Genomic DNA, 14,286 nt, shown 5'->3' with positions numbered 1-14,286 from the left:
AGGTGATTATTGAGCAATGGGGACATTTAATTAGGCAAGCAAAGCTCATGAGTGAAAATGGGAAAAACTCGTGGGTGGTGCTTGGCAGGCGGCAGCCCCTTAGCTAATTTGGGCTGGCCCCTTAATTGACAAAATGTTGAGGTGCATGTTGAGGGGAAGAGTGGCTGAAATCAGGGAGCAGGCCACTGGACGGGAGGCTTCGGCTTGCCACATTCTTGGGCAATGCCAATTGCTGACCAGGGTGCCAAGGCCTCTTGATCGGGTATCCAGAGCAGGAATCGAGGGGAGGGGTCAGGTCTGCATTCCTGAAGGGCCCGGGAGAGCTTTTCCGTAACCTTGAATGTGTGGGGGAGCTTACTGTGGCTCCTGAAAGGTCAAAGGAAGGCTTTTAGCCATCTTCCAACTCACTGGAAGCTCTTTCATTAGAAATATCTCTGGCTCACGTTAAGCTCGCTGGAAAGTCAATAATGCTAGGAAAAGAGGAAGACCCGAAACAAGATGGCTGGACTGAATAAAAGAAGCCACGTCCTCCCGTTTGCAGGATCTGAGAGCTAAGCTACAAGTGACGCCTGACACAGGTTGGACACTTGTCAGCTTCCCTCAAGTTTTGATGGGAAATGTAGGCATCCTGGTCTTGCAGCTGTAATGGAGAGCCAAGCTGTAAAACCAAGACGCCTACATTTCCCATCAAAACTTGAGGTAAGCTGACAAGTGTCCAGCCTGTGTCAGGCGTCACTTGTAGCTTGGCTCTCAGTGAGTCTGTTAATGAGAGGATGTTTTGGAGGTCTTTCATGGAGCGGAAAGTGTCCCCGAGTCATAGCTGACTTATGGCAACTCCTGATGGGGTTTTCATGGCAAGAGAGTAACAGAGATGGATCAAGATGGGTAGCCGTGTGAGTCTGTCTGTAGCAGTAGAAAAGAGCAAGAGCCCAGTAGCACCTATAAAACTCACAAAATTTGTGGTAGGGTATGAGCTTTTTGTTAGTTTCATAGGTGCTACTGGACTCTTGCTCTTTTCTACTGTAACAGAGATGGTTTGCCATTGCCTGCCTCTGCAGCCCTGGTCTTTGTTGGAGGTCTCCTATCTAGTTACTAACCAAGGCTGACCCCGCTTAGCTTCTGAGATCTGTCAAGATCAGGCTCACCTGGGCTATCCAGGTCAGGGTCTTTCATTCATAGAGTCACCATAAGTCAGAAGAGGCTTGACGGCACACACACACACGTTAAGCACCGATGGGATCCCCCTTGGCCCAATACACTGGGGCTTTTGCCCTTCTGGGCCATCAAAAGTATTGATATCTTGAAAGGGATTGGTCCTGATTTTTTGGGTGGGTGGGGTCGATTGCAGCAGTGAAGATGAGGGCTCCCCCCCCAGCAAATAGTTGACTTCTGAGCCAGATGATTAAGCCTGATGGGAATTCCAGATAAGGAAGCCGCACCTGGACTCCATTCCTCCCAGCTTTTGCAACATCTGGGTTGTTTACCTGTCCAGCATTGTCACCCGAGAGAGAGAGTGAGAATGACTCAACTCCAGCTGGCTGACGGGGAGCAATTTGTTAGTTTCCTTGTGTACAAGTGATGCATTCCTTGGGGAAAATTCCTTGGAGAAAGGGAAAGAACGTATTTCCTGCATGTATATTCCTCTCATGGGATGAATATCCCATGTGCCCGTTTTGTTGTTCACCCAGCTTCAGTTCTTCAGCTAGAAAATAGTTTTTTGGGGGGCGCTTCTTAGGGTGGATGGCTCTTGTTTTTTTTGGGGGGGCGAAGTATTTGTGCAAGGGAGGCATGGATTACTGCTCCCCACAATTTCTATGGACCCCTTGCATTCCCAGAGTTCTGTGTATAATTAGCAGAAAAGTTACGGTGCACAGAAGGGAAAATGGAATGCCTATCAAACTGCCCACCTTTTCAAAATAATCAGTTTTGGAAAAAGAACAGGTCATCCCTGCCAGAGCCTATGGCCCTTTTCACACTACATACCTGCTTCCAGAACATCGTGAAACGCAGTGCAAAAAACGCGGAAGATAGCGTCTTCTTGCGAGAGTTTTGCACGATGTCGCGCAAAACTCTCGCGAGAAGACGCTATCTTCCGCGTTTTTTTGCGCTGTGTTTCGCGATGTTCTGGAAGCAGGTATGTAGTCTGAAAAGGGCCTATGTGTGTTTCTATCCTTTAAAGACAGAAAACACCACTAGCTATTTTGCTTCAAATTAAAGAACGAAAGAAAAAAACCATGTAGCTACATCATCGCAGTATTTTATTTTTCAGGCTCACTGTCAAAACTGAAGTTCAACAGTGTCAAATCATTAGAGAAAAGTGTGCAAAGGACCTAACAGCGAGTCGCGACACCACTGTCACTTCTCAGATGGGTTGTTCTTGAGCATCGCAGAGGCTGGGGTGGGCAGTCAGGTGTCGCAGACTCATTAAGAATCCCCTGCCTGAGACAATGCAAAGGTCTCCATTTGGGCTTGTCCCTGGCCCAAACCTAAGTGTCCCCCCAGATGGTGAAAGGATCTCTGGGAGGGTTCTTCAGGTCACCCACCCCCAAAAGGTACTAGTACTCATACATAAGATTGCCAGAATTTCTCCAATTCCCCCTCAGGACATGGGAGAGCCCTGAAAAAAGGTGTCAGTACTCAGTACCAACGAGTACTGTCACCAAAATAAGCCTTTACGGTTGCCATTCTCCAGATAGTGGTGGGAGAATGGAGATCTCCTTGAATTGCAGCTGATCTCCAGGCGGCAGAGATCAGTTCCCCTGGAGAAAATGGCTGCTCTGGAAAGTGAACACTATGGCATTAGACCTGCTGAGATCCCTTTCTAAACTCTGCTGTTCCTAGAGTTCACTTCCAAATCTCCAGAAATTTCCCCTACCAGAGCTGGCAAACCAACCTGGCTTAGATGCCTCTGTTTACATGACTGCAAACATCTGGAACTCTGTTTCTTCTATAGTAAAGAGTCCAGTAACACCTTTAAGACTAACCAACTTTATTGTAGCATCAGCTTCCGAGAACCACAGCTCTCTTCATCAAATGCATCAGCTTTTGAGAACCACAGCTTTCTCCATCACATGCATCAGCTTTTGAGAACCACAGCTCTCTTCGTCAGATGCATTGTCAGACGAAAAGCTTATGCTACAATAAAGTTGGTTAGTCTTAATGGTGCTACTGGACTCTTTACTATTTTGCAACTACAGACTAACATGGCTAACTCCTCTGGATCTGTTTTGACTATTTGCCCTTTTCGGGACCCCGCATAAACTGATAAGGTACACATAAGTTTCCTCAACAGGACAAATATACTTCATGCCTTCAGGTCAATGGGTGGGAAGTATAAGCACTCTCTCCCTTCATGCCATGTGATTAAGGCCCCTCAGCTACCTCTGAATTGAATTATCGGTGGGGAACTCCTGTTTGAAAGTTTTCGTGGTGGACACGTACGTGACCTGAGGACTTTGTAATGTGTAATTAGGACTAATCTATATGATTAGGACCTCAGGGTAGTGGGCAACTTGGTTTGTTCACTACCAAAATTGTACCAGCCGTCTCCAACATCTCCTCATCGACTGGAGGCTTCTCCCCGAGGCACTGCAGTTGTTGTTATCCTAGTTGAGCCTCAATACTTTCCTCTCCCAAATTCTGTGTTTAAATCCCATTTCACATGCCTGAGACGTTTTTCTGAGCAAAATTTCAAACAACAGAGTCTGGCTACTCAAGGGGAACGAATCGTTTGATCCTATTTTATTATCTTGGCTGTTGCAGATTAAACTCCTTAGAAATGAGATGCTTAAAAACAATCCTGATGCCCATATTCTTCCAGCGCTCTGTGAGACAAAAAAGATCATCGATGAGTGACAAATTAGAGCCAGCCAACTAAGACTTATTCCACATGCACAGGTGCCCCTAAGGAGACGTCTGAGCACTGAGGCCCGTAAGAGATGGCTTCATGGTGATGCCAGGCTACGTGTTTGTCTTTAGCGGCCACTTTAATAATGTTGGCATTTCCCAGATCTGTAAGTTAAATGAAGATGGCTTCAGAGGGCCCCGTTTTTATCCTGCATTAACAGCGCTTACTCATCAGGAGCCCTTCTAAAAGGAGAGGTACTGAGGGTCAGGTTTGCTGGAAGAACTTGCCACGTGTCCTGAAAACCCAGGTCCCGTTGTTGAGAGTGGTTGTCCTGTACTGAGGGAAAGGCAGACTGTGGACCGTCAGAGCTGCTGGAGTAAGCAAAGTCTTGTGTGCGAAGTAAAGAAAAAGCTCTTCTAGAGGGAGCAAGCTTTCCTGGCTTTCTGCAAATGACACAAAACTGAATTATTCAAGAGGGCTTTTTTACTCAGCTAGGAGTAGGGAAGTGGTCTCAAAGAGATACTTTAATAAAGGGATAGGGACCATAGACTTCACTACTGTGTGCTACTATGTACCACTATCTGTTGCCTTAAGTATGATCCTACTGGGTAGTTCTGTGTTGTCTAATATGACAGTCTTACAATTGCTTCTGCTCACTTTCAGCATTTCTTCAACTCTCTATTGGATTTCTGCTTTGCAGATTCACATTTATACCCTTTCTGGCATTGTTTATTGAAATGTCCTTGAAACTGACTGTACTGATCTCCCACTATGTAATCCCTTGAGTCTCAGAGAATCTCTACATGAGATATCTGGCATATGAAGAACACGTGTCAGGAGATGCAAAGTTAGCCGGGAAGGGTAGTTTTACAAAGACAGAGCCGGCGGCAGGGCAAAGGCTTTGCTATACACTGGAGCTGTGTGAAGGGGTTGTGAAATGCCAGAAGGGAAACTTCAGCCCATTATAACCTCTTCAGGTCCAAGCCTGGTTCTGGAAAACAGGCCCAGCCCATTTCCTTTCCTCGCTGTCCTCTGGTTGCAATCCCACACAGTTTTAGACCAGAGAGGTGAAATTGACAGAGCCTTTGGGGAGGCAAAGATGAACTGACAAACCCCCTGAGGAGCGATCTCTGCCGGCCCTGTCTTTTTAAACTACACTTCCCGGCTAACATTGCATCTCCCTACACTTGACGAACTTGTGCCAAGGTGTCTTGTATAGAGAGACTCTCCATGAGAATGGTGGACTATAAATGCATATAAAAAATAAATAAGCTCTAGCCACGGAGGGCTGTTGGGGAAGGGCTTTTCTTTGTCTGCAGAATGCTATTCTTAAGCCTTTCTTCTAGAACTCTGCATGCTCTTTTAACTAGCCAAGCAGCTACTTTGTCTTCTTCTCTTTTCTATCGAGTTTGTTAGTTCCATAAATAAAGTTTTTGGTACTGCTAATCAGTTCAGTGTCTTGACTGTGGCACAGGCAGTCTGCCAACAAGAGCGACCTTTAAAAAAAACAATTCCCCACATATTGTATGATTCGGTGCTGCTTCTGAAACCAAGCCCTGGCCACAAATTATTCTTCATTCCAGATGAACAGGCGTGTCCCAGACCCTAAAGACAATTTTTAGAGCTTTTTTCAAAAGTTCCCTTGAACGAAACCATTTCTTTTCCTAAAAGATGTTGAAGACAAGAAAGCCAGGCTTGGTACTCCCTGTTTGCTGACAGATGTCCTGCTGAACTTATAATCAAAGGTAAATTGTTTGTGTCCAAAGTGGAATGATCTGCAATATGGAAACCCTTGTCCAAATTTCGGCATTGTATAATACCCCTATAGCCATTTCTGATGCTACAGCAATATGCAGGGCAGCAGAAAGGGGTGAGTGTGTGTGGGGTATGTTTTCTGGCTGAAACAGGCTTGGAAGGCAGAGAAAGAGCAAGCGTGCCTTAGAGGCAAAAAGCAGCCCCCCCAACCCCCCAACCATTCACAGCTCAGGCATTTAATTAAAAGGGAACATTTAACATTTCTTTTTCCAGTTGCTTTGCTCCGTGACCTTGAGAAATTCCTCAGCATAATGAACTCAAACCTCACATGCTCCGTTTCAACTTTGGTCATCCAGTTTTCTCACATGCCAAACAGAAGCCACAAGTTCACGGGTCCCTCTCAAGCATTTTTATTAAGGGCAAGCTCATTAAAACAAAATAGATATCCAAAATACGGTTTCCAAATAAACACAGTCTGTACAAAAACCATAAGCGACAAACCCAGCCCATTGCAGAGCCCAAACTTACAGCAAAAGTACTCGAACTAACTAAAACCCTCCTTCCTCTTACCCCCTTCTTCTGCCCCAGGTGGAGAGACAGCAAAAAAGACCAAGAGTTAAGTGGCAAAGGGATATTTTACAGTGGAGGGGAGAATGCCCTGCCTGCAGGGGTTGATCAAAGTTAAGTTAATAAAAGCTGCCCCCTCCCAACTTTCAGAGCATCTCCTCCGTGGCGGCTCAGCTGGAAAGAAAGGGTGCAAACGGCCCCCTGAAATTCACATCCACATTTGAATTGAAACTCGGTGTTCCAAAGCAGAGACAAGTTATCAAGAGTTTCAGAACCATCCTTTCTGCAGAAGGGCTTTGCATGAGTTTTTCTTTGAAAGTCCAGTTTGTTTGCAGGTCACACAGATCTCAACGGCTCCGGTTCTAGCTTATCACAAGAAGCAGCAGCCTCCAAAGGTCCACCCCCTACAGTAGCCAGTTCCAGGTTGGGAAATTCCTGGAGAATTTAGGGATAGAGCCTGGGGAGGGCAGGGTTTGGAGAAGGGAGTGACTCCAGCAAGATATAATGCTATAGAGTCCACCATACAAAGCAGCTATTTTCTCCAGAGGAACTGATCTCTACAGCTTGGAGAGCAGCTATAATTCTGGGAGATCTCCAGCCACTGCCTGGAGGCTGGCAACTCTTATCACCCCCTCATCTCCCATAAAGTTCGATTTCTTCAAAACATCAAATGACTTCCTACTTCAGGGCTTTGGGGAGAGAAGGCAGAACCTCTTGTCAGGTATTCATTTGTCTGAATTCTAAAAAAATAAAAAGATCCTAAAAAGATTAGTAATTTTTAGGTAAGTTAAGACAGCCTCTCAAGCAGCTGGTTTGGGGTACATGAAACGCCAGTCGCTTACAATTAGTTTGCTTATTATTATTATTCCATTTTTGCCCCTCTGATGGAAGAGAATAGCACTGTTTGGACTTTCTGTCTCTGGCACCAAAATATCTGGGGCATCTCTCTTTGGACCTTCAAATTGCAACATATCTTGGGTCACACACGGTTGAGCGAGGGGGTCATGGAAAGAATTGTGCAATAATGTTTTGGTTTTTATTAGCGAGGGGTGGATTTAATTCCTGAGGACATCGGCCTTCCCTACTTGATGATGGAGGCATTTATAAAGTAACGGGCAGGTGTGCGTGGGTTTGGCTTAGGAGAGAAGCTTGAAGCCAAGGAAGACGGGCAGGAACTGCAAGGCAGCCAAGAGGACGGAGCTGGCTTGGGAAGTGGAGGCAGAGCTGTAAGGCTTTTGGGTCCCGTGATGAGGGGAGGCCCCGTTATGGTTGGCTTCCGTAGAGTTGAGGCGGGTGTGGGTGTTGCTGAGAATGGTTGCTCTGTGTGTGGCTGTTGGCGGTGCTGGCGTCGCACCTCCTGTCGTCAGGTCTGAAAGAGGAAAATATGAAAGCCAGGTTAGAGGGGACGTCGCAGTTTAAGCAGGCAAAGAAGGGCGGGGATGGGTCATCAGGCGGGGTCTGGAGATCGCCTGGAGTGACAATGGATCTCCGGACAACAGAGATCAGTTCCCTGGGACAAAATGGAGGCTTTAGAGGATGGACTCTTTGGCATTACACACCACTGAGGTCTCTCCCCTCCTTGAACCCCTCTTCCCCCATGCTCCACCCCCAAAAATCTTCAGGAATTTTCCAACTCAGAGTTGGCAGTACTAATTTGGATAGACCCAGGTTCCAAGCCCCCTCACGTGGGATGCCCTCCCACAACTCTCCTGGCCTTATCAGTTAAACGGGATTTATAGCAGCCTACATCACCGGGTTGTTGCATGTGAATGACTGAGGGCCAAGCTACAAGTGACGAATGACACAGGTTGGACACTAGGCATCCTGGTCTTGCAGCTTGGCTCTCTGACTGCTGCCCAATGGACTTTTCAACTGTCACTTGTCCAACATTCCGCCAAGCTGCCTACATTTCCCATCAAAACTTGAGGGAAGCTGACAAGGGTCCAACCTGTGTCATTTGTCACTTGTAGTTTGGCCCTGACATGCGAATGCCTTAAGTGGGGTATAACACCACCACCTGAATCATGTCTGAGAAAACAAAGCATTGTCTGTCTTGGCATATGGAAGAGGGCGAGGGTGGTGGGGAAGCATGCTAGAATTTGGAGCGAGACCTCTTTCTGCAAAGTTACCTCTTGTGATGGTTCGAGACTGGAGCAGTGTTGTGCCGTTGGCAAAGGAGACAAAGACCCTGTTAGGAAAGAAAGAGGAAAGTCACGAGCTCTGTGGTGATCCAGGAGTGGGAAGACAGATACTGAATGGAAACGTAGGGGGAAAACAGCCACCTTTTTATTGGTGCCTGACTGATAGAACAGGCTGATTTGTAGGAACCTTCCAGGAAGGCGGGAGACTGCTCATTGTTGATTAGGAGCTGATAATTACCAGTGATGCAGCCATTTAATGTTGATGATGGCTTCTCACATGAGAAATAAATAAGCTCCTTTACTGATCCCGCTGCCATTAGTCACCTGCTGCTTAATTGATCGGATTAGTCTTCCCTGCTCCACCCTCCAGTTACTAGAGGCAGTAGATTCACTTGGCAGAGTTGGTTCAGAACATAAGCAGCACCCAGGTGGGTCAGAATCAAGACCATCAGACCACGTGCCCCAGCACCCTGTACCCAGCGAGACGTCTCTGGGAGTCCACAAACAGGACACGGAGGCAATGGCCTTCCAGCATTGAGTACTCCGAGGTGGACTGCCTAGGGTTGCCAAGCTCCAGGCAGTATCTGGAGATACCCCAGAATGACAACTGATCTCCAGACGACAGAGAGCAGTTCCTCTGGAGAAAATGGTAGCTTTGGAGGATGGACTGTGTGGCATTATATCGCCTGAGATTCTCTCTCTTCTGCTAATGTCTCGCTCCCTAGGTTCTACTCCTAAATCTCCAAGAATTCACCAATCCCGAGTTGGCAACCTTAAAATTGCCTCTGTGCATGGATGTAAAAATTCTTAATGTACCATGAATCTGTCTAATGTTTTTTAAAAGGCTTAGGAATATGCAGCCATATTTGCTCACATTCACTGTTTCTCCACCCCCCCCTCCACTGAATGCTTTGGTACAGTCATTCCACTCCGCTAAAAAGCTCCCTGGGTGACCTTCTCTTTTAGCCTATCCTTCCTCACAGGGTTGTTGTGAGGAGAAACTTAGCACTCACGCTTCCCTTGCAAGAAAGCCAATGACTAAATAGGACAACTAAATTTCCATTGAAAGGCTGCAGGTTCCTTGGGGCAGGGATCCTTTGTTGCTTACCTGATTTGCGCAGCTGACTCATTGACGTCATTTGGGGACGTCCAGTGTGTCCGGGTGCCATTGCCAGAGACATTCTTCTGTACCACGTACTCATTGCCGCTGCAGCTGATGCCTTCATTTTCAGTTTCCCAGAGACCGCCAGAATAGTTTTTGGAAGATGTGGCTTGCAGGATAACAAAGGTGCTGTTGTCTATTCCTTGGATGGTTACTAGAGAAAGAAAGGAATTCTTAGTGTATCTGAGATGCCAGAGGGACATTCCACGAAGTTTGAAAGCCAGGGTGTTTCTTCACTATCCCCTCCCCCCCGCCCGGCACCTCCCTGTGGCCATTGCCCAAACCAGAGGGCAGAAGTCAGTTGGCGAGTGCCTGCAGCCATCAGACAAGGAGAACAGAAATGCAGCTAACCACCAAACCGCAAGCACATTTTCATTCAGGAGAAGAAGCACCCACCAAGATGGGGGCAGAGGAGGGGGGGCACAGAAATTGCAGGAAGTAATGTATGATGTATTATACATTCTCATACTGTATTATGAGGAAAATCTCTGTCCTGTTCTGGGGTGTTTGGCTGCATCTGGACGCAAAACCGAAGTGGAACACGGAGCTTTCGTTCCTGCGTGCACAGCTGGTGCATAGCAGCTAAGAGACGGCGTTCCAGATTGGAAAATCCCCTGGTTTGCATCCAAGTCCCACTGTGGACTTGCTAAGTAGTCTGAGGCAATCTGTGTTTTCTCAGCCTTGGCCCTCCACACAGATAGAAGGACTAATCTCCTTTACCAGGGTAGTTATTCTCTCCTTCCCATTTCCTTCCCCTTCTCTCTGGTGTGGTTCACACATGTAATAGAACGAGGTGGTTGAATGAACTACAGGAAGAGGATCATATTTTTGAATGCTTCTTTATGTGGAAAATCTCCCTGCAAACAGAAATCTAGCACACTGCAGGTTAAATGTTGCATCTGTTGTCTTTGTTTGCTGTGCTGATTTTTGATGTGCAGCGGGGAGTAAAGAAACATTTAAAACTGAAATCCGCCCCCCTGCAGTCTGACACGTACCATCCATTCTGCCCTCTCAGGACTTCACTGCCTCATTACCCCCTGTTAGGGTTACCAATACTGGGTTTGGAAGTTCTTGGAGATTTGGGGGTGGAGCCTAGGGAGGGTGGGGCTTGGGAAGGGGAGGGTCCTCATTGCAATAGCATGTCATAGACTTCACCCTTCAGTTTCTCCAGGGAAACTGATCTCTCTTGTTCGGAGATTAGTTGTAATTCTGGGAGAGTCCCAGGCCCCAGCTGAAGCAGACCTCTGCCTCATTCTTCAACTCTTTCTACTTGTCTCACTTCACCTCGCTGATTGCTCATGGATGAAGGGAAAACCCTCCACCTGTGCTTCGGGAGCATTTTGTTTAATGTGTAATTTGTGCCAGCGATTACGTACGGCATTAGAAACAGGTTCCCAGGGCTGAGCCCCAATATGAATCCAGTTCTGTAACTGGGCTAGGCCACACCCCAAGAACTTGTTGTGCCCAGCAAATTTTCCTCCCCATGGAAGGAATGTGAAGATTCCAAGATAAGAGTGAAACCTTGGTCTTAAACCCTTAAATCCCAATCCCTAATGCACAGACGCTGTCCCAAGTTGTTCCGTGGCCTCTTTCTCCTCCCTAGCCTGAATTGAGACTTCAGGCTCCTTGGGTCAGGTGCCAAACCTGATCTTATGCAAGAGCAGTGCAGATGCTGTTATTGAAATGCTAAGGGAGCGAATCTGTTCTCGGTAGCCCCACCCTACTGTTGTTATTGCAATCAGCAATCAGAAAGAATTTTTTGGATACATAGGGGGAAGAACACCCTATCATTTGCTTTCCAAAAACAAACAAATAGACAAAAAATGGGGTATACCTAGAATCCTCAAAATGGGTAGCTCTGTTAGTCTGTCTGTAGCAGAAGAGCAAGAGTCCAGTAGCACCTATAAGACTAACAAAATTTGTGGTAGGGTATGAGCTTTTTATGAGACACAGCTCACTTCTTCAGATACAGCTAGAATGCATGTGAAGCTAGCTGTATCTGAAGAAGTGAGCTGTGACTCACGAAAGCTCATACCCTACCGCAAATTTTTGTCAGACATAGAATCCTGTAATTCATGGAAATCTCTCAGCTGTCTCTGAATGGATCTTGAGCTTTTTACATGTCTAGACTATAATTAGCAGTGGGATACAGTTGGTCAGGACAGTGACCGCTGAGTTTTACCCCCAGCTCACTTTTCCCAGTAAAAATGCCCCCAGGTGTTGCTTGCCATGTTAGGAAATGGGAAAACAAATAGCACCTTAGAGGGAAACTTATACTGGGGAAGGGTTAAATGCCTCTTTGCATGTGATCCCAATCACATGCAACTATTTATAAAAAGTTTAATAAATCCAGTAATGGATCTCTAATATTGCATCTCATGGTGCTCCAAAGTATGTGCACCAGAAAGAGGAGGTTGGCTGCACCTCTTTGAGTGTCAACTCAGCGTTTTTTGTTTTTCGCTGGATAATGTGGGAAATCACCCTCATAATCTCTGATAGGCGTACTCTACTGCTCATTCATATTTCTCGGTCGGGTAAACGGAACAGTCCCCCGAAACCTAACACTCCCCCAGAGCTGCTTGCAAATACAGGGTGTTACATTCTGCTCTCGTTAATTAAGGGCAGGTTTTGAACCCAAGGAGGGGTGCAACCCCGTGTTTAAAACGATATATGGAAATGGGAAGGTGGTGCAATAGATTGCACACTAGGTTTGGCTGTGCCTTCAAATTCCAGCTTGTCCTATTAAGTTTGATTGCTGATTTGGGGCAAACTAGTTTGTGGCCCATGTAAACTATTCATAGGGGAGTTGTGCAAGGTGACAGTTGCAACAGACGTGCAAGGTGACAGTTGTGACATTCTTTGGGCAGTGAAAAATGCAACAGGCCAGATCAACATATTGAGTCTCTCTTTACGAGACATCTGACACGTGAAGAACATGTGTCGGGAGATGCAAGGTTAGCCAGGAAGGGTAGTTTAAAAAGATGGAGCCGGTAGAAGGGCAAAGGCTTTGCTATACACTGGAGCTATGTGAAGGGGCTGTGAAATGCCAGAAGGGAAACTTCAGCCCATTAGAACCTCTCCAGGTCCAAACGTGGCTTTGGAAGGCAGCTCCAGCCCCTTTCCATACCTTGCTGCCTTCTGGTTGCAATCCCACATGGTTTTAGAGAGGAGAGGTGAAACTGACTGAGCCTTTGGAGCGGTGAAAATGAAATTGACAAACCTTCTGAGGAACGATCTCCACAGGCTCTGTCTTTTAAAACTATGCTTCCCGGCTAACATTGTGTCTCCCTATACTTGACGAACATGCGCTGAGGCATCTTGTGTAGAGAGACTCATTCTCTTCCCTTCCAGTATCCTCCACATTTCTTTTAGGGCAATTCCTCATTTTGTATTTTTTTTTACATAATTGGCTCTGGTTTTCATTAGAAGAGGATTTTTGCACTGACTTTGGATGAATGGGCTTTAAAAAGCATTATGAATGGCATTTATTTTACTATGGAAAAGCCTTTTTAAACCATAGTTACAACAGCCTTGTGAAGTGCATGGTCACTTTCCCCATTTTCGAAGCCAATGGGCTTAGTATGGGGTAACTCTGCTTGGAATTGCACTGTGAGACTAAGAGGTGGGGGCATGTACTCATGGTCATCCCGCAGGTCCATGGCAGGAACTGAACACACAAATTCCACTGCACCACAGTGTCTATCTAATGCCAATCCAAAGGTCCTTGGGAAGAACAGACCCTTGCATGTAAGACCCTTTGGTCCTCTAAATGTGTGCAAATCCCTTTTATAGCGTCCCTTTTCTGCACACTTTCTGAGCTGCTCAGCCTAATTTCCACATCAACGCTTCAAAATCCTAGTAAACTTTCGATCACTGGTACCCCAAGATGAAGGCAATTTTGGATGCACAAAGAGACGATCCAAGAAACAACAGCCATCATAAGGAAAAGGTTGCAAGATTCAGTCCAGGTAGGTGTTCCTGCTTACCTGTATAGATCTCCCCTGGTTTGTAAGTCGGAGGACTCACATCCAGGTGGAAAGAGCCATGTTTTACCGTCTTCTTGACAATCTCACAGGGATGCTCCTGAAGGAAGGCTGGAGAAACCAACAGCCCAAGGAAGAGAAGCTGCAAGACGCACTTGGAAGTTGTCATGATGAAGGGAGCGTTTGGCTTCTTTCTTGCTGCTTCTCTGCAGGCGACACCTGGCCTATACCTGAGATCTGAGGACGGGCTGCAACTTGCGAGCTATTTATTCTGTTGGAAAGATGCAAATTCCTCTTCTGTCACACCCACATTAGTGGGAGGATTCAGAGGAGTGACAAATTTGGTGTGTACTTCCTTTGCCTTGGCATTTGAATGAGCTATCTGGGTGAAGGGGGAAAGACGCAAGACACCTGGAGGTGATTTATAGCTGAAATGGTCTATTGGCATGACTCGTCTTGTCTTTACTTGAAGCATCCTTAAAGCAAATGAAAGATGTCCAGAGGAAAGAAAACACTGGTCTATCTGCTCTGTTCCTAATAATCCTCCTGAGCATTTATTTAGCATTACATTTTTATCCAGCTTTTTATTATGTTTATAGATCCAGAGGACTTAGCCGAGTTAGTCTGTAGTAGCAAAATCAAAAAGAGTCCAGTAGCACCTTTAAGACTAACCTGCTTTACTGTAGCATAAGCTTTTGAGAATCACAGTTCTCTTCGTCAGATGTGTCAGACGCATCTGACGAAGAGAACTGTGATTCTCAAAAGCTTATGCTACAGTAAAGTAGGTTAGTCTTAAAGGTGCTACTGGACTCTTTTCAATTTTATTATGTT

At 46.2% G+C, this 14,286-nt stretch overlaps 1 protein-coding gene across 1 annotated transcript; it reads right to left on the bottom strand.

Annotated features, from left to right (window-relative positions):
* Positions 1–5,988: 5,988 nt before the first annotated feature.
* LOC129342314 (uncharacterized) lies at positions 5,989–13,679 on the bottom strand. Its single transcript, XM_054998014.1, has 4 exons — positions 13,459–13,679; positions 9,419–9,626; positions 8,299–8,357; positions 5,989–7,538 (listed from the first exon to the last, which is right to left on the bottom strand). The coding sequence occupies exons 1-4, from the start codon at positions 13,622–13,624 to the stop codon at positions 7,306–7,308; spliced, it is 666 nt and encodes a 221-aa protein (XP_054853989.1). The 5' UTR covers positions 13,625–13,679; the 3' UTR covers positions 5,989–7,305.
* Between the last annotated feature and the right edge of the window lie 607 nt (positions 13,680–14,286).

This window comes from Eublepharis macularius, chromosome 14 (genome assembly GCF_028583425.1).
Source record: "Eublepharis macularius isolate TG4126 chromosome 14, MPM_Emac_v1.0, whole genome shotgun sequence".
Classification (NCBI taxonomy): domain Eukaryota; kingdom Metazoa; phylum Chordata; class Lepidosauria; order Squamata; family Eublepharidae; genus Eublepharis; species Eublepharis macularius.
This window is presented reverse-complemented; position numbering and strand designations above follow the sequence as displayed.

What these genes read in the sequence shown, in the direction of transcription:
- LOC129342314 (XM_054998014.1), bottom strand. Translation starts at nt 13,624, where the DNA reads ATGACAACTTCCAAGTGCGTCTTGCAGCTTCTCTTCCTTGGGCTGTTG. An exon ending in ACCAGGGGAGATCTATACAG is followed by an intron (nt 9,627 to 13,458) that starts GTAAGCAGGAAC and finishes TTCTTTCTCTAG; the next exon opens with TAACCATCCAAGGAATAGAC. An exon ending in GTCTCGAACCATCACAAGAG is followed by an intron (nt 7,539 to 8,298) that starts GTAACTTTGCAG and finishes TTCCTCTTTCAG; the next exon opens with ACCTGACGACAGGAGGTGCG.